Below are 23,859 nucleotides of genomic sequence, written 5' to 3'. Positions count from 1 at the left end.
TACCAAACTGTGGTTGCCTAAAGAAAAACAACTGAAATTACCAAAACTTGCCAAAACTTTGACTTTGTATTTCTATATTCACGGCATAAACCCCGAGGTTTTAAATGTCTGTTGAACGTTCTTTTGAGGGAGTCAACAGAGGTATTTGCGGGCATAACATCCCCAGGAAGATTGTTCTAGATAGAAGTGCAACATCGGATCAAGCTGTTTCTCAAGTACTCGGTTCTTGGCGTGTCCTCCTTTGGATAATCGGACCGAGCTATGCGCCTTCAAGTCTGCCTTGACGGCTTGACACAGTGCAGTAGAGCTCGTTTGAGGGAAGCGAATTCATGTACTTGTAGATACAGCCATCGACGCTACATAAAATCTTTCATTTAGAGCAGGGCTTCTTAAACTTGTTTCATTGATGACCCCATTTATTATTCCAAGTTTCTTGCCGACCTTTATAAATGTAAAACATAAAGATTCATAAATATTTTTTGATGATTTATTTATTACGGAATAACATACATATACACATGAAGATATTTAGTTTTAGAATTCGTTTAGAAGCATACAAAAATCTAAAATATAAAATTTAAAGTTGAAAAATTGTACTTATTATTGTTACAAAAATTACAAAATCTATTTTTTGCAACAAAATGAGTGAAAGGGAATTCTGACCGTCTTATTTTGCTCGAATTTGTTCGAACGCAGTCGTTGAGTGGTAAGTATTAAACTAAAATTAAGGAAAAAAGTTTAATGAGATGGATATGCTTGTTTTTTTTTAAAGTGTAGCAAATTAAATCTTGATAGAATGTTTGAAGCTGCTCGACGTAAGACCTCTTCAACATTTTTTAGCGATGACAATATTGGGATTTAATATGTGTTGAAGCTGAGAAAGTAACGTAACATAAATATGTGGTGTTGAATGGCAGAAGACCATTTAACGCCATTTCAGCGATTCAGTTCAATTCAGTTCTAGTTCAGATCCAGGATTCAGTTAAATTCTTTTTTGAAAATTGCTGTTTTAAGTTAAGTCACTCGAGAGCTCAATAAATTCCTCTTGAACTTTAAGTGGCAGGCCAATCTCACTTAAGTCAATCCAAAACACCCTTTAAATCCAAGCTACCTTTTTGAAATCAATATTCAATATAAAGTATGTACAGAACTGTGTTTTTAGCGCTTTTAAGTGATCTACAATGATTTTTGCCATAAAAGTTTTACAAGGATTTCTCTCAATTATAAAATTGTCGAGGTGTGCGTGTAACTGAACCCCAAGCAACTGAACAACAGTGCAACTGAACCACCGTGTAACTGAACCACCGTGCAACTGAACCCCCGTGTAACTGAACTCTGGTGCAACTGAACGACCGGGTAACTGAACCCCATTTAACTAAACCCTCGTGTAACTAAACCCCCGTGCAACTCAACCTCATTTAACTGAACCTCCCTGTAACTGAACCCCCGTGTAGCTAAACCACCGTAAAACTGAACCACCGTACAACTGAACCACCGTCCAACTGAACCATCGTGCAACTGAACCCTCATGTAACTGAGCCATCGTGTAACTGAACCACTGAACTCAGGTTTTCTATTCTCTAAAAATATTAGGCAGTATCATTGGGTAAAACACAAGCTAGAATTTTTACATGTTCAACCTTGTTGAAATTGTTTGTTTCTTAAATTCATGATATAAACGCCTGTCAAAAGTATTCACGAAAAAACTTTGTTTTGTTTTTGCAAAAGAATCCGATGTCGCAAGCCATTAAAGCTGATTTACTACTCTGTTTTTCAGATGAATCATACCTTTTGGACGTCAAGTAATAAACATATGTGTTGAAAATATTTGACCTTTGTGAATCTAGATAATGAATTTTGATCAGATGTCCTTGATAAGATTGCAACTAAAAAGGATATGGGAGGGGGACTGGTTGCACTCCAGCCTTTTTTTCAACATTCCCTCAACTTGCCCTGAAAGTTTTAACTTCATACCGTCAGGTTTATACCCTTTGCTGTTCTCGACACATTGCAGATACAACGTCTTTTAAAACTGGATGCACACTGTACCTCTTGATTTAGTTGAAGATGCTCCTAGATATTTTCCAAACAATGTGACGGCTGATGCCATCAGCCATTGTAAATGTTTCTGATATTTCCTTTTCACATCCAATAAAGGAATAAATGCTTTTTGATTATGTTTGGCATTCTTCTTGACATTTCCCTAAGGTTTTACCTTAATGATGCATGTTTTTTTATTTATAGGATCAAACATGCCATCTTTTATTGATAAAAAAAACTTATATGTTAACAAGAGGCAACTTGCATAACTTACAGCACTTGCACAAAGGCTGAGGGTTATGAACCATAGCTATTTAACTATGGTATAGTTATTTAACCTTTGAACTGTTTTAAATAGAATGGCCGTCTCAAAATTTAGATCGAATGTATTTGGGGAAAACATAGGGTGTGGCGGAAGCCCTCCGATCACTTTATCCGAGGGCAACTGTTCCCCCATCCCACACGCACCCTTTTTTCTCCAAGCTCATCCGATAAAATTTTTATAATAGACATTTCATTAAAAATAGTTCAAAGGTCAGATAAGAAAAATTCCTGTGTCGACGCAACCCCCCAGGGCCTGGAGGCAGGCGTCATGAGTAATGCTCTAGGGGCATATATAGTTCTTATGGAAGGGATGCTCGTATAAACTTCGGAGAGGGCTCGTTTAATTGAAAATTGAAAGTTCTTGTTCACTTTTTAAGAGTTGAGAGATCGGAGGGCAACTAGCCCCCCCTTCCTCAACGCCCGAAATACATCAGATAAAAATTTTGAGCTAGACATTTTGTTGAAAAGGTTCAAAATTCAGATAACAAAAAGCTTGGGTGTCGGCACAGCCCCCCCCCAGGCCCTGGTGTTGTAAGTTATGCCTTGGGGGCATATATGGTTGTTATCGGAGAGATGCTCGTATAAACTTCATAGAGGGCTCATTTGATTGGAAATTCAAAGTCGAAATAGACCTTTTAAGTGTAAAAAGGGATCGAAGGGCAGCTAGCCTCCCCCAACATTCTAATAATTTTTCCACCAAACGCACGTCATGTAGAAAGGGTCGCCGTGTATAATTCGAAAGGGGCTCATTCGATTAGAAATCGAGATTTATATTGCCCTTTTTAAGAGTCCAAAGTGATCGGTGGGCTACTGTCCCCCCCAAGCCCTTTTTCTCCAAATACATCTAATAAAAAAATTTTAGGTAGCTATTTTGTTAAAAATAGCTCAAAGATCATATAACAAAAACTCTTGTGTCGACACCCTCCCCCCCCCCAATGACCCAGGGCAGGCGTTGTAAGTATTGCTCTGGGGGCATATATGGTTCTTATGGAAGGTATGCTCATATAAACTTTGGAGGGATCATATGATTGGAAATTGAAAGTTCTCATTCACTTGTTAAGAGTCAAAAGAGATCGGAGGGCAACTAGCCCCCCTCTCCACGCCCTGTTTTCCTCAAACCCATCCGATAAGAACTTTGAGAGAGCCATTTTTTTCAAAATAGTTCAAAGGTCGGATAGCAAAAACACCGGTGTCGACACGTCCCCCCAGGGCCCGGGGGCAGGCATTGTAAGCTGTGTCCTAGGGCCGTAAGTGGTTCTTATGAAAGGGATGCTCGTATAAACTTACGAGATGGTTCATTTGAATGGAAATTAAAAGTTGCAGTTCATTTTCTCAGATTGAAAAAAGATCGGAGGGCAACTAACCCCCCTATCCACGCCCTTTTTTCCTCAAACCCATCCGATAAGAACTTTGAGAGAGCCATTTTTTTCAAAATAGTTCAAAGGTCAGATAACAAAACACCGGTGTCGACACGTTCCCCCAGGGCTCGGGAGCACGCATTGTAAGCTGTGTCCTAGGGCCGTAAGTGGTTCTTATGAAAGGGATGCTCGTATAAATTTCCGAGAGGGTTCATTTGAATGGAAATTAAAAGTTGTAGTTCATTTTCACAGAGTGAAAAAAGATCGGAGGGCAACTAGCCCCCTCTCCACGTCCTATTTTCCTCAAACCCATCCGATAAGAACTTTGAGAGAGTCATTTCTTTCAAAATAGTTCAAAGGTCAGATAACAAAAAAATACAGATTTAGACGGTGAGAGCCGCCGTTTACCCCCCCCCCCCCCCTGCAAAAAACTTCCCTTAAGGAAAATACCCCGAGGAAAATAATACTTCACGGAAAATACCCCCCTCCCAGAAAATACCTACCCGTTGAAAATCCCCCCCCCCACACACAAAAAAATACCTCGTGTGGTTGGTTAGTCTCCAATCACTTTTGGCTTATAAAAAAGGACTAGAAATGCCTGGGGATTATCAAATAACTTCTGCTTCAATCCTCCCGTCGTCTCTCCCTTAGAGCTAATTCTGTATTTATTTGAAGGCTCAATGAGAGCTGAGATGCTTTGGCATCAAAATGCACCCTTTGAGATATCTCCCTCTCTTTCTAGCTATAAAACAATCAGATAATCCCATTGCAGAAGTTTCAGTTCCTTTTCAAGTTTTTTTGATTTGTCTATTGCTTACAGATAGCATTTGTCATTGGGAAACATACGGAAATTATTTGTGTGGGGTTTTCTGGACGATCTTTCATGAGAAGAAAGTATTTGCACGGAGGGGGGGGGGGGCAAGATTTACACATAAATTCCTTTTTTCCACTTCCCTTAGAACTTCTCAATTAAACTAAAAAATAACACGACTCAAAGAATATTTTTAAATTTTGAAAACCATAATTTCCGCGAGGGGGGTATTTTCTAGGTGATGGGGTCTCCGTGGATGGAGAAAGGAAAATTTTCTGCGGGGTGTGGGGGGGGGGGGTAAACGCATAGACCCGTAGAAAGTGACAGGGTGAAGGGAGCCCCCCATTAACAGACGTAAAAAAGAGAAATAAACCTGGATTTAAGAGTTAATGACGTCCGATTTTATTTGCTTTTGTGACAACAAAACAGAGCATTTTTATAGATCCTCTTGACAGTAATTTATATAAAGACTTAAAAAAGCAAACAATTCCAACAAGGTTGAACATGTAAATATTCTAACTTGTGTTTTACCCACTGTAAGTACAGTGATTGAGTTGCACGAGGGTTCAGTTGCACGGTGGTTCAGTTACACGGTGATCCAGTTGCACGGTGGTTCAGTTACATGGTGGTTCAGTTACACGGAGGCTTAGTTAAATGGGGTTGAGTTGCACGGGGGTTGAGCTGCACGAGGGTTCACTTAAAGGGAGTTCAGTTGCACGAGGGTCCAGTAGCACGAGGGTTTAGTTCCACGGTGGTTCAATTGCTCGGTGGTTCAGTTACAGGGGTTCAGTTGCTTGGGGCTCAGTTACACGGTGGTTCAGTTACAATGGAACCAGTTGTCGACAATGAAAAGCATTTCGATCGATTTTTTTTCTACCCTACTTTTCCAAACGTTGATCTTTTTTTTATAAAGCTTTCAATCTTCATCATTTGAAGTAAATATTTTTTTTTTTTTTTTTTTTTTTTTTTTTTTTTTTTTTTTTTTTTGAAGAGATAACTCCAGATTTTTTGGTTTTACAAAGACATCTGACAAATAACACAACTTTGATAGCCATAAGACAATTTGAAAAATAGCAGCAAGTTGACATTTTTGTTTGTATTTCAATTTCGTCCTTTCATAACAATAATCTTCTTAACTTTTGACGTCTTGAAAACCATTTTACTTTTTCGTGTAATAATTAAGCTGTGTAGTTAGAATCCGTATTGTTAGAGGTCTGAAAATAAGCTGATGTCAAGGGCATGGCTCTTAACGAAATTTGTAATCTTAACAGCATCCTGAAGCACATTGTTTAATTCTGGTGCTATTTTCCAGCTGCAAGGGCCTCTTGGTGAATAAGGCAGTGAGTAAAAGTGAGTAAAAAGCTGGGTTCAGTACTCGATATAGGTCAGTAACATGGATCAGGGACAGTAGTGGTCCTAATATTGAGGCCTGGGGGACATCGTAGTTGACGAATCCATCGTTTTCAGGATCTTCACAAGTACAAATCCTGCTGTCCCTCAGATAAGATCTAAACCAATCCAAAGCAATGTCTCTTTTTCCTATATTTTCTAGTTTCTCGAGAAAATTGAATGGTCGATACTATCAATTGCTGTTCTGATTTCAAAAAGAATCACTGCAGGCAGTAGATCACAATCCAGAGATTTGTTTATCCGTAAGCCCAACGCAGTTAGCGCATCTCGAGTGGAATGCCCTGGTCTGATCCCCCAAAGTGGCGAATATTAAGACGCCCTTTCTTTTCTAGAAATTGGAGTAGTTGCTGCAGCAATGGGTAAAAAAGATGAAAAAGTTCGAAAAATGGAAATAGGTCTGTAATCAGCCAGATCAACCGGAGAACCTCCTTTATTCTAGTTTTTTTTTAGTAATCTTGGGAAAAAACTCTTTTGGAAGGACGAATTTATTAACTAAGTAAGGCTCTACAATTGACGGCGCAACTGCTTATAGCACTTTAATGTGTACTCGGTCGAACTCAGATGCCGAATAGCTTCTTAGATTCCATATGATTAGCAGAATTTCAGGAGGACAGAAAGATGCGAGTGTCATTGACTTAGTACAAGAAGGTTTTTCTAGAATATTTTATATTATGTACCAATGTTCCTTCCAAAGTCTCACTAGTGAGACTTTTGGAGGTGGAAAAAAATCTCACTAATCTCTAAAACAGACTGATGAACGCCAAAAATTGTAATGTCCCTTTGTTAGTTACTTATTTTCTAGGACAAATTCTGACAGAGGACCAGGTCAGCAAGCTTCGCCAATGGAACAAATAATCCAAGAATTTGTAAATAATCTTACTGGTGGTATGAATTTAGAGAATCTTGACGAAGAAGGAGTTGGCCCAATGTGAGTAGGCTTTTTGTGGTTTTTACTATTAAAGAAACCTGAACTTCAATTGACAATAAAAAAATTGTCATGTATGTATTTAAATGAACAACAAAGATCATTTTAACCTTCGGAAAGCCATAATATTAAATGAAAGATATCGAATACAATACGGAAATTCACTGCAAGAGTTGGTAAAACCTCCGAATTTACCAGCCAAGATCTATATTTCGGTGCATATTATGTTACTATTTTTGTGCTGATTATTTAACCGAAATAGAAAATTGTGACGCCATTTGTAAGATTACGGCAAGAGTAGCTAAAACTGTATGTTTACCAATCAAGCTCAAAATTTCTATAGCCGACGCGTCAGTATTTTCGTGGTCTTTATTGAACTGAACAAAGAATTTTAGCAGCGTCAGAAAAATCGGGCGCAAAGCGTCCCGATTTTTATTGTTTTTACTGAATGACCAAAAATATTGGGGGGGGGGGCTTCTCCCCACCATACGTGGCGGCCCTGGTACGAAGCCACATGAGACCATATCTGCTGCGCACGTTCCTCTTCCAAGCAATCTATTGAAGGTTTCATTCTTTACCACATCCTCTGAAGGTCGAATTTTCTTTAGGGTCGTCCCATTCTGGGACGACCTGCTTTTCGTTTGGCCTTGGATGGATTGCTAAAAAGCCCAATTTGATAATCTACCGTCCTTAAAACGTGACCTAGCCATCTTAATCTTTTCTCACGATACCCCCGGAAAGTGGGATCGAACAACATTTTTTGCACAGCTTATTATTTGATACACAGTCTGTGAGACGAGTACCTAAACTGTCCTTAGAGGGTTTCTCTGGTAAATTTTTTCTATATCATTGTAAGTCTTTTGAAGCATCCATACATGGTTCGGTGAGCCATATTTGACCACTGGCATTTCCGTGGCTTCCAATATTCGAATTCTGGGGTTAATTCCCTTTCTTTTTCAATTTCTGTTTCAGTCCCTTTTTTTTCTCTGCTCTGCTTTTTTTGGGGTTCTGTTTGACTTAAGTCCATTTTTCTTCATGCTTCGTGTTTAGATTGCAAATAGGGTCATAGCGCAATCTAGCAGCTTTTATTTGATTTCTGGTATTTACCATCTAACGAATAGCGCTTTCTTTTACATGTTCTGAACAGAAGACTGAATAATCATAACAATATGAAAACAATAACAACAACAATGACATAACAATCACAACAATAACGATAATGAAGAATAATTTGACATTTTGAGCAGTCTAACATTGTAGCAATTGAAGCAGTCTGCTTTGATTTGCAATTTCAACTTTTTGATGAGTCTTGATAATTACATAATTTCTGTGTTGTTACCAGTTTTAGGTATAGTCCTAGTTTTTTTTTATTGCTCTGATAGGTAGAAGATGAACACACTAATCAATGCGTCTTTATGTTCTTTGAAAATATGCTAATTGCTACCTTCACCAGCTCCCTTTTGACCCCTCAAAGGGACCCTTAAAGTGACACCTTTTTCTTTATTTTTTGCTAGTTGAAATGGGTTTACAACTTAAATTAGATTCTAAATCCAGGGCCAAACCCTGGATATTTCACAGTTATGCATTGCATTTGAATGAATTTATTACGATCAAATCTAATAAGCCTTGGCAATTTATAAATCTTGTTATCCCGCCATTTTATTAAACTTTTTCCTAATTTGTCGGAGCGTTAAACTTTGCAGTAAAATTGCGATAGCGACGGCCCACACTGTGGGCATTAGTCAATCATAAGGGGATGTCTAATGCCCTTAGGCTGTCGGAACCCTTAAACCAGGCAGGTTTAGTGAGTGTTCCTCAGCTTTAATTTTTTTTCTAGAATTGGAATATAAGTTGACTAGTTTTTGGTGTTTTGAGAAATTCCTCCAGTCCTCCGAAACATACACCACAACACCCCCCCCCCCACTGTCAAAAAATATGTTGACTAGTTTTCGGTGTTTTGAGAAATTTCTCCAGTCCTCTGAAAAATACAACCCCCCCCCCACACACACACACACACTCTCCAAACATATTTGGCTGACGTGCTTGATTTGAGTCATTTGTGAGCTGGTTCCAATATCATATACACATTGGATAAATCCTAGACAAAAAAAATAAATAATAGATAAAACCCAGTTGCAAAAGAAATTTAAAAAATCAAATAAATCTTTTTTCTGCTAGTTTTGCCTCTAAACTATCATAAGCTGCGTTTTATACAAAGGCCAATACAAGGATCTTTGACAGTAGGGAATGAATTATACATTTTAAAGCTTCTAGTTTAAAGTCATTTAAGCTAATGCGTGTCCATGTACCCTTTCGCAATCTTGGGATTTGGTCTTAATAGTTTGTCTTCACTGAGTTTGAGCTTATATTCAAGCTCCAAATCAACTGGACAACAGAAAGTGTCCTGAAAAGCCTTTGTGAAATGATCAGTACTAGACGTTATCAGTGCCACTTGCGAAATTGCTTGGCCTGGTCCCAAAAAACTTTTATTTTTTGGCCAGCTTTAAGTATGAGATTGATATGTTGCACCTTTCTCGGACTAGAATCATACAAGAATTTAAAGTCACTGTGATTGAAGGCAAAATGTTGGAGAAACCTTATCTTAAGCCTTTCTCTGCTCTACCAAGCTTAAGTCTTTTTTGCTAATACCCAAGCCGTCTTTTCAATTTTCCTCCCTGAAACATCGGCTATTTTCGTAATCTATTTATGTAAACGTATTCAAGTCATTCCCTACACTATCAGACTAGACTGTTCTATTTCATATCCCACCGTTCTTGGAACATACCTGTCAAACGCTCATTCAGAAGTTACGATGTCATAATGTAAATTTTGCTTTCATAATTTTTAAACCTACCATACGTAGAAACTTCAAAGACACAAAAAAGAGACACTTTGGTGTTTCCCATGCGAAAATTTGATTGTCTTTGTTGTTCAAACTCTTTCAAAAGGTTTTTGACAAAAAGCGATTTCATGGGTGTACATTTATCTAAATTGGACCATTTAAAGGTTTCAAGCTCTTTTTAATGACTCTCAAAAACATTTTCTCATAATAAAAAATTAATATTCAGTTGAAAAGGAATAAAATAACAATTTTCAAAATACGAAGTTACATTTAAATACCGCTGCTACCATGACGTTATGGTCTTTTCGATGGCCAGGCCAATCTAGGTAACTGTCCTGAAAGTAATTCTATTTGCTCTTTGTCTACTTTTCAGCAAGTGAGTAGCTAGATATATTAGTTCTTAATCACTTTGCAATTTTTTTAGGTTTTTAGTGGGAAACCCTGAAGACTATGCATGGGGTCTTGGAGGTTTGGATACAATAATTACACAGTTGTTGAATCAATCTTGGGATTTGGTCTTAATAGTTTGTCTTCACTGAGTTTGAGCTTATATTCAAGCTCCAAATCAACTGGACAACAGAAAGTGTCCTGAAAAGCCTTTGTGAAGTGATCAGTACTAGACGTTATCAGTGCCACTTGCGAAATTGCTTGGCCTGGTCCCAAAAAACTTTTATTTTTTGGCCAGCTTTAAGTATGAGATTGATATGTTGCACCTTTCTCGGACTAGAATCATACAAGAATTTAAAGTCACTGTGATTGAAGGCAAAATGTTGGAAAAACCTTATGTTAAGCCTTTCTCTGCTCTACCAAGCTTAAGTCTTTTTTGCTAATACCCCAGCCGTCTTTTCAATTTTCCTCCCTGAAACATCGGCTATGTTCGTAATCTATTTATGTAAACGTATTCAAGTCATTCCCTACACTATCAGACTAGACTGTTCTATTTCATATCCCACCGTTCTTGGAACATACCTGTCAAACGCTCATTCAGAAGTTACGATGTCATAATGTAAATTTTGCTTTCATAATTTTTAAACCTACCATACGTAGAAACTTCAAAGACACAAAAAAGAGACACTTTGGTGTTTCTCATGCGAAAATTTGATTGTCTTTGTTGTTCAAACTCTTTCAAAAGGTTTTTGACAAAAAGCGATTTCGGGGGTGTACATTTATCTAAATTGGACCATTTAAAGGTTTCAAGCTCTTTTTAATGACTCTCAAAAACATTTTCTCATAATAAAAAAATAATATTCAGTTGAAAAGGAATAAAATAACAATTTTCAAAATACGAAGTTACATTTAAATACCGCTGCTACCATGACGTTATGGTCTTTTCGATGGCCAGGCCAATCTAGGTAACTGTCCTGAAAGTAATTCTATTTGCTCTTTGTCTACTTTTCAGCAAGTGAGTAGCTAGATATATTAGTTCTTAATCACTTTGCAATTCTTTTAGGTTTTTAGTGGGAAACCCTGGAGACTATGCATGGGGTCTTGGAGGTTTGGATACAATAATTACACAGTTGTTGAATCAAGTTGAGGGTATGGGCCCTCCTCCAATGTCAAAAGAAAAAATTAAAGATCTTGAAACCGTTGAAATTTCTGGAAGACAAGTCAGTAAGTGTTAGTTTCAATTTCTTTTTTCTATTTTGTACAACTTTCTTAAAGCTGGTTTGGGTCAATATACAATAGTGATAAAATGCTGAAGACTCTTATTCCTTAAAAAATTTCTTTTATGGAGTTAATGTATCAGTCAAAGAGAATGTCAGACTGAAGCTTGTCTCTTGAGAACTTGATCCTGAAGTGATAAAATGCTGAAGACTCTTATTCCTTAAAAAATTTCTTTTATGGAGTTAATGTATCAGTCAAAGAGTATGTCAGACTGAAGCTTGTCTCTTGAAAACTGGATCCTGAAGTGATAAAATGCTGAAGACTCTTATTCCTTAAAAAATTTCTTTTATGGAGTTAATGTATCAGTCAAAGAGTATGTCAGACTGAAGCTTGTCTCTTGAAAACTGGATCCTGAAGTGATAAAATGCTGAAGACTCTTATTCCTTAAAAAATTTCTTTTATGGAGTTAATGTATCAGTCAAAGAGTATGTCAGACTGAAGCTTGTCTCTTGAGAACTGGATCCTGAAGTGATAAAATGCTGAAGACTCTTATTCCTTAAAAAATTTCTTTTATGGAGTTAATGTATCAGTCAAAGATTATGTCAGACTGAAGCTTGTCCCTTCAGAACTGAGTCTTGAAGTAATAAAATGCTGAAGATTCTTAGCCCTTAAAAAATTTCTTTTGTGAAGTTAATGTATCAGTTAAAGAGTATGTCAGACTGAAGCTTGTCTCTTGAGAAGAACCTATCGTATGATAGGTTTATTATATGATAACCTATCGTAAAACCTAAATAAAACATAACTCAAAACTTGAAGTCCAATTTGGAAAGAAGACCCGGGTCTAAAAGCCGTCAAAAATCATGCTAAACTCTGGCTTTGCATCTGGATTGCGTGTGGGTGGCCCTTGCGAGGCCAAGTGTTTGATATAGAGAGTAAGACAAATCGGAGTTTAAACGGTATCTTCGTTTGGTTCGATATAATGGTGTTGAGTTCCCTAAAAGTAAAGTACAATGGAAAGAAGTCATTAATGCGACTAAATTTGATTCATTAGGGACCAGTGATGTTATCCCAGATTCGTCTTGGGTTAGGCATGTAAGATTGAGTATAGTGTTCATTATCATTTCCAGTACTTAGCTTCTAAATATTTGCCATCTAAAGTTTTGCAACGTCATGTTAGTATCAACTAAAAGTATTGTTAATTGTATGCTTAAGCTTAAGTCTAACTCGAGTGATCTTGATGGGATTAGCGCTAACCTTTCACGTTGTTATTGTCTGGCACTAGTCGCTCAGCTCCAGTTACTTTTTCAGTTCTGTTTATGTTTGTCAATGGTGCCTGATTCCTTCCTTTGCGGAACGGTAATTTTAATTCTTAAACACGGAAGAGACCCTTTAGATTGCAGTTCATATAGGCCCATCATTGTTGCTTGCAATATTAGTAAGGTTTTTGAATATGTTCTGCTCCTATATATTATTGAACGAACTGCGAATGACTCAAACCAATTTGGGTTTGAACCTCGTATTGGCTGCCAATATGCGCATAAGGTTTTAGCTTCAATTCTTTTTGATGCCCAGTCTAAAGGTTGTGAATTACATATTTGCGCTTTGGATTTATCTAAAGCCTTCAATAGTATTTGCCATGCACAAATGTGGCACTCTTTGTCACAGTTTGGAGTGAACCCTTCTGTCATACATATACTTAAATTTTGGTATAGTAATTCGTTTCTTCGTTTAAAATCTGGTACAGAGTACTGCGGTAACATACCAGTTCAATCTTGAGTACGACAGGGTGCGGTGCTATCACCTTATCTATTTAATGCTTGCATTCAAAATGTGTTATTAGGAATCAAGCCTTCGTATTTTTATAATTTATCTGATGTGTCTTATATTGCTTATGCGGACGACCTGCTAGTCTTGAGCCGAACCAAGTCTATTTTTGCATTATCGGTGCAACTTATTTCTATTATGTTTCGGAATGTTGGTTTCTTTTTGAATGTGGATTAATGCGAATATTTAGTTTTCAATCCCAAATCGTCAGCTCATAATTTGTCCTGTGGATCCTCAGCAATTCGCAATGTTGCAACTTTATGGGGGATAGGAATTAGTATTTGTTCTACATTCACTTGTTTGCGACTTCAAGTTCTGAGAGATGTTAAAGAAAAGTTGAAGATCGGGTATGCGAATATTGTACCTAACCGTGGAAAATATTCACGCCGAGCTTTAGCTAAAATGTATTCCACATATTTTGACCATTCTGTCTTGCTTTTAAGTGGAATGTACTCGTTATTGAATAAGAATGATTTGCGCCAAATCCGTATTGCTTATTGTAGATATTGCAAATTTTTACTGTACCTTCCCACTTCATATCGTAATATACGTTTTATTGAGAAGTATGATGCTACTGACATTATCCAATCGTTTGAATTGCTTAGTAATTATTTAACAAGACATGATTTTGTGTCCCTAGGCCCAAACCATAATATTATCCGTATTTGTTTGTCAGTGATTAAGGTTTAAGTTATCTTTGTTTCTGTGTATTTGATTTTTTTTTTCCTTTTTAGTGTTCTTTACTCCGCTTGTATTGTATAAAAGTGGGTTATAGATAAACTATTATTATTATTATTATTAGCTGTAGTAATGTTTTTAATCTTGTAATGTATCAGTCAAAGAGTGTCAGACTGAAGCTTGTCACTTGAGAAGAAAAAAGAACTCAATGTTGGGTGAGAACTGGATCCTGAAGTGATAAAATGCTGAAGACTCTTAGCCCTTAAAAAATTTCTTTTGTCGAGTTAATGTATCAGTCAAAGAGTATGTCAGACTGAAGCTTGTCTCTTGAGAAGAAAAAACAATGATAACCTATCGTAAAAGCTAAATAAAACATTAGTTGTAGTAATGTTTTTAATCTGTAATGTGCAGGGTTCGGACTCGCCTATAAATTCCAATAAATTCCTATATTTTAATGCGCTCCTATAAAATGCCTATATTTTGGCTAAAATCCTATTATTCCTATATTTTCGGCTGAAGAGCACCAAGGACATTGCTTTGCTTTGCTTTTGACTCTGCTTGTAGACTGTGCTGTCCTTTGGTGTAGATCGATAACTAATTAGAACTGTTGAGCTGTTTGAGCTTAGCTAATGTATTGTGTCAAGATTAGTAAGTTGCTTCTGCCTAGGCTATGCCGTTGTGCTGACTTAGTAGCCTATGTTTTGTTTTTTGTCATGTGGGGCCTGTCTAAAATGAGCAAAAATTAGTATAAAGGTTAGCAGTCTCTACTTAATGAGACTGTGAGTTCTTGCGACTTATGCGTTTCCTGACTGAACGCTATTAAAGACTGATGCGAATACGGCCCAGTTTCGGATATATCCACAATCTTTCTTTTTATGGCCTTTTAATCGTGGGATGCTATTTTGCAGATGATGCTTGGTAATTGAGTATGGGGCCTATCCAGTTCAATAGTTCATGGGTTGCTAAGACGGATTGCAGCGGTAGAAAGATTGGTGAATAGTTTAAGACTGGGAACGACCAGTGCTCGTTCTTTTGCAAACTCTGCTTGAAAAATCTGGGTTGCACAGCTGGGGTTGCTCAGCTAAACCAAGATGTCCGATCTGCAGAACACAAAGCCGCAGTTACTGCTCAACTACATCCACTACGGCTTCACCTGACCGGACAATCTCGAGGTGATGAAACAATCAAGGATAAACCATTAGTTGGTACAAAAATGTTTTGTGAGCGTGATGCTGCTTATAAAGCTTAGTTAATATCGGCACTTCAGACGGTACAGAGTTCCATGTCTGCTAACTTTTCAGACCATATTGTCGCAACCTTCCATGCGATTTTTCCCGGTAAGATCCCCGATGGAATGTCCCTATGTGAGAAGAAACTCGCGTATCTGATCACCGACAACAAGGGATGACCTGTATAGAAAGATTATGTCAGCCATTGAGCAGAATCAGCTGCCACGTGAAAAACTGATTACGCTTGGAAGTGGCAGATCAAACGTCAACAAAAGCGTTTGGAACAAGTTCAATGCCGAAAAAAAGAAAGTGGCGGGAAAGTTAATGTTAAACATTGGTACTTGCAACATCCATGTAATTCATAACGCTTTCTTGAAAGATCTTCAGGTGTTCGGAGAAGTAAGTTCCAACTTTGTTATTCTTGTGCATTCATTTTTTGACGGCTGGCCTGCACGTTGTGAAGACTATCGAAAGTGCCAAAAGAAAGTGGGAGTGCCAGAGAATGCTTTCATGAAGTATGTCCCAAGCCGCTGGCTGACGATCGGACGTGCCCTGGCTAGAATCGTGCAGCAGTGGCCGGCAATCTTAGAGTACTTCCTGAACTTCGTGCCGAGAGAGAAAAAATTGAAGAATCTTCCGTCCACTCCCAAATTTCTGAAGATTGTGGCTTATATCAAACGTGCGACGATGAAGGCTCAACTTGAGTTTGTTCTAGTCTCAGCAGAACTGTTCATGCGTTTCACCCAACTGTTCCAGAAAGAAGAGCCTCTCATTCATGTTCTGCACTCAGAGATCAAAAGACTAGTTGTGACGCTTTGCGGACGGGTCTTTACTCCAGATTTCGTGACCAAGACTGAAAATTTCTCACCAGAAATGTTGAACCTTGCTGAAAAATTAGCAGAAAAGTCCATAGTTTCAGAGAAGGTGGAACGAGCTTTCGGTCAGAAAGCAACACTGAAAGACAGGACTATTTTCTATGTCAATGTGCGAAAACATTTTATTGCGGGTATTCACCATATTTTGAACAAAAGTCTCCTGGAAAAAGATGTTTTTCTAGAGGCTTTACGCTGTTTGAGTCCGATCAACATGAAGGATTCAAGAAGCATTGCAGACATAGCGGTTGTGGCACGCGAGATTGTGATTGGAGTAAGCTCAGTCGTCGCCCAGGCTGAGTGGCTGCTTTTGCGAACGGAAACTGGACCCCGTGAGGACATTACTCGGATCGATCATTTTGGAGCCATTATTTTGGACTGGTGAATGAGCGTGGGGACAGCAAGTACCCGGAACTTACCAAGCTTATCAAAGTGGTAGCGGTAGACGTCGCATGGCAGCGCAGATGCTGAGTGTGGGTTCTCGCGTTCTGGTAGGATTCTCGGTGAAGACCAGGCCTTGATGTCTGAACGCGTTCTGGATGCGAGACTCATGGTATATGACTCGTTGAGGCTTTATGGAGGAAAACCATAACGGTTTGTTATTACAAAAGAGCTGTTGAATCTTGCACGTTCCGCACGGTCTCGGTATCAACAATATCTGGATGAAAAGAAAAAAGAAGAGCTATCTGAGAAGGAGAAAACAGCTTTCGAAGAGGACAACAAGCGGAAGTTGCAGGAGGTCCACGACAAAAAGAAAGAAATAGAAGACCTGGAAAGAAAAAGGAAAAAACTTAGAGCATCAGAGTAAGAAAAGAGAACAGTTGCAGATGCTCTACTTCAGGATGCGACCGACAGAAGGAAGAAGGCTGCCAAGTCCAAGAGTTCCATAGACATTGCCCTAGCTGTTTCTCTGCTCAAAGGAGCTCTGAAGCCCAAGACAAGTGATGGGGAGCAGATGGTGGAATCTGCGAGAATGAAGCAGCCTGTTGCAAAGAGAAAAACCTCACATCGAAATTGATGCCCAAGAAGCAGCAAGAGTGATTCCAAATATTTTACCTTTATCAGTCAATCGTTGGCACACTATGTGTATCTGATTTTTTACTGTTTTCTACTATTTGTACAGTTTGTATTTGAAATTAAAAAAAAATAAATGAATGCAAAAACTCGGGAAATGACCAATTTATGTGACCAGGCATCCCACGCCATCTACCATAGATCTGATTCCGAGGACTTCCGAATCCTATATTTGGCCTATATTTTGGCCTGGGAAATCCTATAAAAATAGGACAGAGCCTATAATTTGAAACGAACCGACCTGTCCGAACCCTGAATGTGTCAGTCAAAGAGTATGTCAGACTGAAGCTTGTCATTTGAGAAGAAAAAACCAGCGCCTTCTGTTGTCACTCAGTACATTGATAACCTATCATAAAACCTAAATAAAACATTAGTTGTAGTAATGTTTTTAATCTTGCGATTTTTATTTTTGCTTAATATTGGGGCGAGTGATAAAAGGCTTACTTACCAAGAGCGACTAAGAAATAGTTTGAAATATAAGAATTTACATAATTTGTGAATGATTTAGATTGTATTCAAATAAATCTTTCATTGAAACCCAAATATATTAAATAAAAAAATTAAACTACTTCCTCTTCTCAATTTTCTTTATATGTAATTTTTCTTATGTTTAACGAATATTTATTTTTATAGTTATTCCAATATATATATATATATATATATATATATATATATATATATATATATATATATATATATATATATATATATATATATATATATATATATATATATATATATATATATATATATATATATATATATATATATATATATATATATACTTATTTTTTTAATATATCAGTTTTTTTGTATGCCAAAGTGTTAAGCTTTGGCATAACATGCCAAAGCAATTGGTCAATTATATTAACTATTGGCAATGATAAGCATGATAATTTTCCAGCAATAATTCAACACCAACAAACACTGAATTTAGTGGTTTAGTGTTCCTACAATTGGGTAACTACAATTTCAGCTTATTTCATAAAGCTATTGGACAAGTTTCATTCAGTTGGTAACATTGGCTGTTTGGCAATGTAAAACTATGAACCGTATCGTATCGTATCGTATTCGTATCGAAGAATTTGTCGTAGAAACTTTGAAAAGGGCTCATCCAATTGGAAATTGGAGTGACTTGTGCCATTTTTTATAGTCGAAAGTGATTGGAAGGCAACTAACACCCCTTCCACGCCCACCATTTCCCAAAACGCATCCAATCAAAAATTGGAGATAGCCACTTTGTTCAGCGTAGTTGATTTCCATATAGAAATTATGTTTTTGAGGAGGACACTCCCCCACAGCCTTCAGGGTAGTAAGTTATGCCCTGGGGACATATAAGGTTTTTTTTAGAAAGCGTTGTTGTATAAAGTTCAGAAAGGGCTCAATTGATTGGAAGTCTTAAGGGCCAGTCCCGTTTTTAAGTGTCAAAAGTGCTTGGAGTGCAAATAACCCCCCCTCTCACGCCCACCTTTCCCAAAAACCCATCCAATCAAAGTTTGGAGATAGCCATTTTATTCAACGTAGTTTTAAGTTCGGGTAATTAGGTATTTGAGGATGACAGCCCCACCCACACCCCTCAGAGCAAAGGGCGTAAGTTATACTCTGGGGGCATATAAGGTTTTTACAGAAAGCATTGTCGTAAAAACTTAAAAAAGGGCTCATTCGATTGGAAATTGAAATGGCTAGTGCCCTTTTTAATAGTCGAAAATAATTGGAAGGCAACAAATGAATGTGCATTGTCAGTTTAATATACATATACTGATATTTAGTAGTCAGAATGTTAATATTATTTGATTTATTAAAGTTATAAGTAAAAACATTTATATTTTTTAAGTAAAGTGTAGATTATGTTCTGGCCTTGGGAAGGCATAGGGGTTTTGAGCCCAAATTATGTTAATTTCTGCTCGTTTTGAGTTTGACTCGGTTATTTATTGTAATTTCTGTTCGTTTCGGGTTTCATTTATTTATCGATGCTGATTTGCGGTAGTTTCCGCTTCGTAGATTATTTGATTTTTTTTTTGCTCATTTTTTGTTTAATGGAATTCTTTACTTTTCTTTGAAAAACTTATTTTGTGGAAAAAGTTTTTTTTAATTAGTTTCGGTACGTTTTATATTGACATAGTCTTTTCAGGGAAGAAGAAAATAATACTTTAAATCTTTTTGTTTTTTTAAGACTTTATAGTTTGGTCTGCTATTTGTATGCTGCAGAAATTTTTTTCAGCAAATTTTAACAACATACACCCTTTTAAAAATCTGAATAAAAATAGTAGTGTTTTAATTTCGTTTCATACCTCCTCTATTTGACCTGAAATGGAAAACTTGATACCATTCGCCAAAAAATCTGCTTACTTTCTTTGATAGCGTGGATACGCTTACGCTATTTTGACTTGGTTAAATTTTAAGAGTAGAAGTAGCCCCGAAAGTTTGAACATAATACCCTCAGTCGTTCTTTACTTTTTTTTGAAAAACGTATTTTTTGGAAAAAGTTTTTTTAATTAACTTGCCTAAAAGATCCAATAATTTATATGAAATACCTATAAGGAAGTTGGATCAGGTGACTTGTAACACCTAAGCCCATTCAATGCCAAATAATTGTCAATAAGTTTTGTAGAAACCAGTCGCGACTTCATTGTGTCAGGCTGTTTTTGTTTTTCTTGTTTTTGTTTTGGTAAGATCACAGTATAAAGATAATAGCAGTAAGTTTACAGCAGGTAATTTCTGACTCTTCATTCTCTGTGCGAACAAACAGCTCCTCCCACTTATTCTTGCATTAGCGCGTACAAACAGCTCCTCTTATTTGATCTGCCATCAGCGGTCCAAGTACCCTGGAACACGTATTTTGACAGAAACTCTCAAAACGCCTTTGAAACCAACTTGAGACATCGAAACCTACTTTTAATTCCAAAAAACATCTAATGATAACATTGCACTACTAATTACCGATTTTCATATATGTATTGGAATAAATTAATTTAAAATTAGTTCTTCAAAATTTAATCTTCCAACGTTGAAGCCAAGTTTCGCGTTCAAGAAAAATCTGACTTGTCTACCCGTGAAAAGATCTAATGTCGCCTATGTTTCTACGTTCTCTGGAGTAGTCCCCGAAGTTGCGCCACGCCGACATGACGGCGGCGAATGTGTGATTTAGTATCGGCGGCGGCGCGCCGAATTTTTTTGGTGGCGCGCCGCCGATTTTTCTGATTAAAAATAATAATAAAAATTCCACTTCACCAAGCACGTTCAACCTCAACTTGATTTTTGTAAGGACTTTTAAATGGTTAGCTAAAAACATACAAAAACAATATGACAAAACAGGAATTTGTTGGGCCGTGCGGAAAGTGTTTATGTTCACCATCGATCAGACCAAGTAGAATCCTCATTTTTAGCCCCTAGACCCAGGAAAACCCGTTGTGTTTATGTTTAATATCGCATTGTTCCTATAAAATCCTGTGTTTAGTCACTTTCTTCTTATTATTGATTTCGGCTAATATGTGTATAACTCTCAAAGTTTGGGGTTCAAACATCTCCTTTTCATCAAATACATACGAAAAGGAAGTGAAAAAAACAAATAACAACATCGAAAAAACACTGTATACAAGTCAGATACCATGGCTTAACAACACCAACTATTTTAAATCAGCGGTTACATCACTTCAGTTACAACTGATGTAACAAAAGTGAGTTTGTTCGCTCTGCCTGGAGCCATTGAGTATCCATAAATACATGAAACCTAAAACGAACAGAAATTACAAATATTAGAAATAACCGAGTCAAAATCAAAACGAGCAAAAATTAACATAAGTTGGGCTCAAAACCCCTATGCATCCCCAAGGCCAGAGCATAATTTGCACTTTACTAAAAAAAATATAAATGTTTTTACTTTTATAACTTTAATAAGTCAAATAATATTAACATTTTGATTGCTAAATATCAGTATATGTATATTAAACTGGCAATGCACATTCATTTGTATTTTTTTTTCAGTAAAGAGCAAATAATATTCTGGCCTTGGGAAGGCTTAGGGCTTTGAGCCCTACTAATGTTAATTTCTGCTCGTTTTTAGTTCGACTCGGTTATTTATTGTAATTTCTGTTCGTTTTGGGTTTCATTTATTTATCGTTGCTGATTTGTGGTAGTTTCACGCTTGGTAGATTATTTGGTTTTATTTTTGCTCATTTTTATTTAGTAGAGTTCTTTACTTTTCTTTAAAAACTTATTTTGTGGAAACAGTTTTTTTAATTAATTTCTGTTCGTTTTATATTGACATAGTCTTTTCAGGGAAAAGGAAAATAATACTTTAAATCTTTTCGTTTTATTAAGAATTTATAGTTTGGCCTGCTATTTGTATGCTGGAAAAAAAATTCAGCAATTTTTAACAACACAGATCCTTTTAAAAATCTGGTTACAAATAGTAGTGTTTAATTTAGTTTCATACCTCATCTAGTTGACCTGAAATGGAAAACTTCATACCATTCGAAAAAAAAATCTGTTTACTTTCTTTGATAGCTTGGATGAAATTACGATATTGTGATTTGATTAAATTTAAAGAGCAGAAGTAGCCCCGAAATTTTGAAAATAATACCCTTAGTCGTTCTTGTGACACTGTTGAGATGTCTGACTGGAAATTAGCATTAACACAGTGCATTTTGATTTAATATTAAGGCAACATTAACTTTTTAAACATAAAGGCAAATTGGGAGGGTGGGCGGGGGAGGGGGATTAGTTTCCCTCCAATCACTTTCGACTATTAAAAAGGGCATCTGCCCTTTCTATTTTCAATCGAATGAGCCCTTTTCGAAGTTCCTACGACAACTCCTTCGATACGAAGTGCCCTGGTCTAAACAACAACAACAACAAAAATGATACATTATATGATAAGATAAGATTACCTTATCTTATACCCACATCTATCTTTACTATAAAAATATCATGCCTTCCAATCACTTTCGATTGTTAAAAAGGGCTCTAGGCCTTTCGATTTCCAATCGAATGATCCCTTTTTGGGTTTCTACGACAACGCTTTCTATTAACACCTTATATGCCCCTAGGGCATAAATTACAACGCTTACCCTAAGGGCTGTGAGGGTGGTTGTCATCCTCTAAGACCTAATTTCCAGATCTCTCAACTGCGCTGAACAAAATGGCTATCTCAAAATTATGATTGGATGTGTTTGGGGAAATGGTGGGCGTGGAAGGGGTGTTAGTTGCCTTCCAATCACTTTCGACTATTAAAAAGGGCACAAGCCACTCCAATTTCTAATTGAATGAGCTCTTTTCGAAATTTCTACGACAACTTTTTCGATACGAAGTGCCCTGGTCTAAAGAAAAAAAAATAATACATTGTGCCAACATCGTTCTTATATACCCCCAGGGCATAACTTAAAACCCTTTCCCTAAGGGTTGCGGGGGAGTAATCTCCTCGAAAACATATTTTCTCTCTGGAAATCAGTTACTCTGAACAAAATGGCTATCTTAGAATTTTGATTGGATGTGTTTGGGGAAATGGTGGGCGTGGAAGGGGTGTTAGCTACCTTCCAATCACTTTCGACTATTAAACAGGGCACTAGCTATTCCAATTTCCAATCGAATGAGCCCTTTTCAAAGTTTCTACGACAACTCCTTCGACACGAATTGCCCTGGTACGGAAAAAACAAAAACAAAAAAATAATACATTGTGCCAAAATTGTTCTTTACTTAGGCAGCGCCATTGCGCTGCCTATGATAACATCCTGAACCGCCTAATGCTCTTTTACCTACCTCTTTTCATCCGAAATATCAGACAGAAAAATAAACAGAATTCTAAAGTGGAAGGTAGAATTTTTGTTTCAAGAAAAATTTTTTCTTCTCCTTCTTACTAACCGATATACATGGCGAGCCCAATATAACAGTATTTATCTTTAAGAAACAGATTAGCCGGGATGACGGTTGAAGCTCGGAGGTCAATATCGATAAGTAAAAAAGAGAGAAAAAAACGGCGGCGTATTAGTGACGCCGCCGCCGATAGAATCAGCGGCGGCGTCAGCGCGCTGATGCAAGCTCGGCGGCGCGCCGCCGATTTTTCGGCGCGACTTCGGGGTCTACTCTGGAGCACTCGCACCTCGGTCTGGGTTTTTATAATGGGTGAGATAGGGAAAGATCATACTGCCTATAATTTATATACTGTGGGTAAGATGTAGCCTTTTAAATTATTGAAAATGTGGTCTGCATGATGATTTTTCCTTTTCTTTGTAACAGGTAATACGCTTAATTATGCCATAAGGCATTTGCGTTTTTGTTGATTAACAGTTTTAATGTTTTTTTGTGAGAACGACATTCACAAGGCTCACATTACTTGTTCCTGGTGAATCTTTGTGTGGCAGAATTTTCCTTACAGGCATTTGCCGCAGAAGCTCATAAAGTTTTACTACTACTACTGCTAACAACTCACCGCAGCATCAAGCCGCCTGAGGCCAACACAGCTACGCCGCTCCTCCTCCATCTCAATCTATTCAAAGCATCCCTTTTTACACCCTCCCAGGAAGTTCACATTTGTGAAAAGCTAAAAAAGACACAATTGCACAGTGAATCAAATGAGGAAAAAAGTCCCCGAATAAGTCTGTTACAGACGAAACGCAAACTTAAAAAAAATATACAGAAGAATTCGGGGATTATAAGACAAAAGTAGTCGAAATTGAAATACCAGTCTCTTGGTAACCAAATGTAAGACTTAGTCAGTGCATTGGTTTTGAGAGGGAAGGGTGGGAATATGACAAGGAAGAACTAAAACTTCATGAGTTTTTTTTCTTTGCTTGAATCATATATCTTATAAATCGTATAAAAATGTTTTCTGGGCATTTTCATTTATTTTCCCTTTAAATCTCTCTTTAT

At 37.2% G+C, this 23,859-nt stretch overlaps 1 protein-coding gene across 3 annotated transcripts in view; it reads left to right on the top strand.

Moving 5' to 3' along the window:
* LOC148939326 (E3 ubiquitin-protein ligase RNF126-B-like) overlaps positions 1 to 23,859 on the top strand; it is a 155,469-nt gene that overhangs the window by 120,168 nt on the left and 11,442 nt on the right. For 2 of the 3 annotated variants that reach the window (XM_089107269.1, XM_089107268.1), the window contains exons 4-5: positions 6,746 to 6,871; positions 11,161 to 11,327. In XM_089107269.1, the coding sequence (XP_088963395.1) occupies positions 6,746 to 6,871; positions 11,161 to 11,327 (293 nt within the window). The remainder of the gene's footprint in view (positions 1 to 6,745; positions 6,872 to 11,160; positions 11,328 to 23,859) is intronic. The other variant, XM_089107270.1, reaches the window with a different exon arrangement.

This window comes from Artemia sp. Qi Xiang Cuo, chromosome 21, assembly GCF_049724085.1.
Source record: "Artemia sp. Qi Xiang Cuo chromosome 21, ASM4972408v1, whole genome shotgun sequence".
NCBI lineage: Eukaryota > Metazoa > Arthropoda > Branchiopoda > Anostraca > Artemiidae > Artemia > Artemia sp. Qi Xiang Cuo.
This window is presented reverse-complemented; position numbering and strand designations above follow the sequence as displayed.